Source organism: Sesamum indicum, linkage group LG8, assembly GCF_000512975.1.
Source record: "Sesamum indicum cultivar Zhongzhi No. 13 linkage group LG8, S_indicum_v1.0, whole genome shotgun sequence".
In the NCBI taxonomy this organism is placed as follows: Eukaryota; Viridiplantae; Streptophyta; class Magnoliopsida; order Lamiales; family Pedaliaceae; genus Sesamum; species Sesamum indicum.
The window spans coordinates 2,685,559-2,690,592 of record NC_026152.1 but is presented as its reverse complement, the minus strand read 5'-3'; the positions used below and the strand labels follow the sequence as shown (position 1 = coordinate 2,690,592).

General features: G+C 37.7%; 2 protein-coding genes across 2 annotated transcripts in view; both read right to left on the bottom strand.

Annotated features, from left to right (window-relative positions):
- LOC105167479 (pentatricopeptide repeat-containing protein At3g29230-like) overlaps positions 1-359 on the bottom strand; it is a gene marked incomplete in the record, with an annotated part of 1,182 nt that extends 823 nt beyond the window's left edge. The window contains 1 exon segment of the mRNA XM_020696079.1: positions 260-359.
- LOC105167478 (CASP-like protein 5C1) lies at positions 1,522-4,315 on the bottom strand. Its single transcript, XM_011087226.2, has 3 exons — positions 3,759-4,315; positions 2,011-2,143; positions 1,522-1,919 (listed from the first exon to the last, which is right to left on the bottom strand). Exons 1-3 carry the CDS (start codon positions 3,887-3,889, stop codon positions 1,725-1,727), a joined length of 459 nt encoding a protein of 152 aa, XP_011085528.1. The 5' UTR covers positions 3,890-4,315; the 3' UTR covers positions 1,522-1,724.

Below are 5,034 nucleotides of genomic sequence, written 5' to 3'. Positions count from 1 at the left end.
ATACATGTCTATAAGGGAGTTACACAAAGTAACAGTAGGTTGCACGCTATTAACATGCAAATATTCATGCAGTTTCTTTCCTGTAACTAAATCACCAAGTTGACCACAAGCTGAAAGAACACTAACTATTGTAGTCTCGTCCGGAATCATACAAGAATCACACATTCTATAAAACAATTCTAGAGATTCCTTATAGTAACTATTTTGGAGATAACATGAAATCATTGAATTCCAAGAAACCACATTTTTCACCGGCATTCGGTTAAAAGTTCTCTCAGCGCATTCAACGAGTCCATGTTTAGCATATGCACTAACCATGGAGGTCCATGAAACCACATTTTTTTCAACCATTCGCATAAAAACTCCTTCAGCCATCTGCAGCTGCCCGCACTTAGCATACATATCCAGTAGCGCATTTTGCAAGAAAACATCAACAGTAACCCCATTAATTTCAATATACCAATGAACAGATCTCCCCAACTCCACATCACAAATTCTAGAACAAACTGAGAGCAAACTAACAAAAGTATGACCATCAGGCTCCACCCCTCCTTTCCTCATGCTACTAAACAGCAAAAATGCTTCTTTCCACCAACCCGTTTTTGCATAACCGGTGATCATCGAGTTCCATGAGACTAAAGTCCTAAACTCCATAAAATCGAAAACTTTTCCTGCACAGTCAATCTTTCCACACCCAACGTAAAAGTTTATTAACCCATTCTGCACGCATATATGAGACTCAGAGAAACCCAGTTTTACAGCATGTGAATGAACCGAAACCCCTTCCAGGTATGCCTTCTGCAACGCACAAGCCTTCAGTATAAAAGGAAAGGTAAACTCATTCGGGAAAATACCTGAACAAACCATATTTTTGTAAAGAAAAATTGCCCTATCTGACTTTTCTATACTCGAAGAGGCCCTTATTAAGGTATTGTACATGTGCCGATTCGGGTGGGGAATTTTTTCGAACACATAATGTGCGTATAGGAGGTCGCCCAAAGAAGAGAGAGCGCAGAATGAAATGAGTTTGCTGAGGGAAATGGTGTCGTGGGTGAGGCCCCGGAGGATGATTTGGGCGTGAAGGGTTTTGAGTTGGCTCATTGACGAGCATTTTTCTATGAAGGAATGAAGTGTTTGCTGTAGTGAATAAGAAGAAGAAGAGTTGGAGTTGAGGGTCACGGAGGTGTGTAGGAACCGAGACAAAGTGAGCTTGTTCACTTGTTTGGGAAATTTAAGCATTTCTTGAAATTAGGTTTCCAATGTTTTGTTTTTTAAGGATGCATGAGAAGGAAATTTAACAGGACAGTGTATGGGGTGCCAGGTGGAGAAAAGAACAGCTGACTTTGTTTCTGTCATTTCAAGTATGATCGTTTTAATAGGAAGGCATTTTCTGCACGAGAAATTTATGAATTTGTAATCATGTAAAACTTTAAATTGTTCGAATAGTACATGATAATACCATATGTAATATAACAATTGACAGCTTATTTGAGTACAAACGCATGTGGACGGCATCACACGAAAAGTAACAGATCGCATAATAAGTGCATTTGCAGTCTAATTCACTTCCACTTTTGCCTTATTTATTACAAAGTTTCATGGGGCAAGAGCATGTTAGCTATACAATTGGGATACTAAAGAGATGCATGCAATACACAATCTTCTCAGGATTTCCCAATCACTTCTACACAAGCCCAATGGCATAAATTGGGCGTACAGATGAACTACACAGAAGGAAGAAGCCAGAGATTGAAGAGCAGCGAGGAGAACAGCAGACACCAGGACAAGAAAGCCATAGCAGCAGCCAGTTGATATCTAATGCACATATTTCCCATGCAGAAAGGGTCTCTAGACGAAAGCAAAAGCTCAGTCACGCTAGCAGCCGAGGTAGAAGCAGCCAGGGACAAAAGTGAAAGAACCTGTGAGAGAATTTTATATCTTTAGTATTAGTTCATCAATGATGCTACACATAAAAGATGGTGTCGAGGATGAAAACGAGAAGGTGTGTACCCAATCTCCAACGATGACAATTGAAAGTATCCCAGGTGGACGAACTGGATGTTTGACGCAAATAGAGAATGCATCCACAAGTGCCAATGTTGAGCTCCATGGAACCACCAAGCCCATAGCCGTAATCAAGAAGCTGCAAGTTGAAAGGATTAAGGCAGATGTCAGAGAATAAAAGACAATGATTTTGCGGGCGCAGCGCTGACTTCTATTGCATGAAAAACAGTAGCACAGTAACTAAAAACAACTAGTATTGAAATAACAGTACAAAAACAACATTAAGCTATGGGGACAGTGCTGATACAATTTAGACCTCTATACTAGCAAGAATGGACCAGATTAAGAAACAACCAATCAAACTTGCTAAATTCTTACCTTTCACTTATCAGCATTCTTACATTCTTCTCTTTTATTTGGTTGTGGAGGAATGGGGTTCTTTAGACCTTACTTCCTGGGGCAGATTATTGACAGATAATCAAAGCTACAGCCAAGAAGGTTTTACTGTTAAGAACTAATACTTGACGTGCATGATTTCCTCCAAGACTTGTCCAGATATGTTTGATAATAGCATTTAAAACCCGGCCTCAACCTGTAATATTTGCCATTTTAAAGTTCACAGAACGTCTCATCTGGAATTCTTTCTCGTGTGCCATTTACCAGTAAACACAAAAATGGGTTTATGTTGCATCCAAACTCCAGTTCATTCCTACAACAGTCTTTACTTCATATAGAAAAATACTAGTCCATGATGTTTCTTAGAGAAACCATAGAGTCTAATTGACGCCTCAAGTTCTAGACTGACCATCTTACCAAAGTGTTAGTTTTAGCCACAAAAAGCTTTGCAGTTTCCAAAAACAGAATTTTCTTGTGTACGACAAATAGACGCTACATTTAATACCTTACGTCACTAACTAAACCTGCAGCGGTGCTTTCTTATTCAATGGTCATGCTGACTTGACGTTAACTTATGTGCCGCAAAGGGAATGCCACGTGATCACTGATCTCCAGTCAAGCTTCCCCCCCGTGGTCATTTATATCCAATCAATTGCCTTACAAACAAATGACTCATTGATCAAGTGTATGCATAGTTATCGATCCACAAATCTTGCGACACGTACTTGAACACAAATAGACACAAAGGCTGATGTACCATGTTCCTGTTATTATTATCATAAATATGAAAGTGATTCAAATCACTCACAACTGAAGTAAAACTACCATCACATTGGGCAATAGCATAATACTATAATCACTAAGGTGCAGCCATAAAATTGAATTGCACAATCTAATTGACCACTTTCAAGTCCTAAATTTCTCAATTCTTTTCTTTGTCCATTCATCGCCATCTGATTCTGGCTTGCTTCCAGATAGATGTCTACCAATTATACTCCACAGACAAAACCTAAAAACTATGATTTTTTAAAACATTATAATAATAAAGCCCTTGGCAGTTCGTATCACATAATTCCTGCGAACCCCACAGTGACCAGCCCAATTCATGCATGGCCGCAAACATATCAGAAAAAGACTGTAAAATAAACTCCAAACACAACCAAAAATTCAAAATTTATGAGACCGATTTATTCTTAAATTGACAGATAATCAGGGAATAATCAACCAGAAACCAAAAGGGAAACATGAAAACAGACTAAAAATCAGAAACAACAAAGGGGTCTCCAAGAAACAAGATAAACTAAACCAAAAAAGAAAGAAAGAGAAACCCCATTTATTTTTTATATATCAAGAATTACCAATATGCAGTGAAGCTGTAGAAGTCAACACCCATACACATGAAGAGCAATGAAGAAACAGCAAGAATTGCCTGCCCCAATCTCAAACCCAAGCTCCCAGTAGTCCCCAGAGCACCAGGCAATTCCCCCATACCATCCACCGCACACAAGACTCTCCCTTTGCTTGTACGAAAACAAGTCTTGTACGCCTGTAGTGATGATCACACAGCTCCGTCATAGTCATTCAATTCTCCCCCCAGCCGCTGCCACGTTTCCCACCGAAAGATTTTAAAGGGCAAAGGAAAAAGTAGGTGAATTTTCTTCCGGTTTTTCGAAGGAGAAATTTTGAGTGACGGCTCTGTCTTGGGGTGAGATGAAATGGGAAATTAGTTTGTCGGAAATGGAAAAAGAAACGGTGGTGGTTACGGCGGAAATAAGGTGGTGGTTCCAAGAAGATTCTTGCTCTCTTCTCTCCATTTTTGTCTTAATGCTGGATTGGTAGTAAAAATGACATTTTTCATTTGCACTCAGCTTATGGCTTATTTCATGCATAAACGAAAACATTGAAAAAAAATGAAGAACAAGGACATAACTTCTTGGTGTTTTGAAGCATAAATGTTGTCTCACGTTAATAACTTTTCAAATAAAAACCACTTTGCCAATATTATTAGATTTTGTAAAGTTTGTTAGTGCAATCTATCACTGATTAGGTCATCAAGAACATTATAAATTCAAACTTTATTGAAAATGTCAAATTCGTTACTTTTATATAAGAGTATTATGAATCGAGTCAATATTTAATTTAATAGATTCCGCACTTAATGTAGATTTTTGTGGAGCAAATATTGGATATCAAGCTCGGAGAATTAGCAATTTGCTTGCACAAAGCCCCATTCTGAATCCATTCTTGCTAAAAAGAAGGAATTGCATTTTTTTAATTTCAAATTATATTATATCTTCTTCCGCATCTAATATATGCTTGTTATATAGACAAAGATTAATGTGATTTATTTTATTTTTATTTAATAAAAAGTTTTATACATATGACATGCATCTGTTAAATGATATAAAAGGTACAATTTGATTTGAAATTATGAGTACCACGTATAAACATGCTCCATGAACAAAAAATTCATCCGGTTTAACTTCACTAAGCTTGTGAAACACACCCCACTTGCTTTCTTCAATTGTCATTTCAAGTAGATAACATACAAAAAGACAACATTAATATACAAGCATGATAATCTTGGACGTCCAACGTTACCTCTCCATTACACAAAAAAGACTCAAACCATGA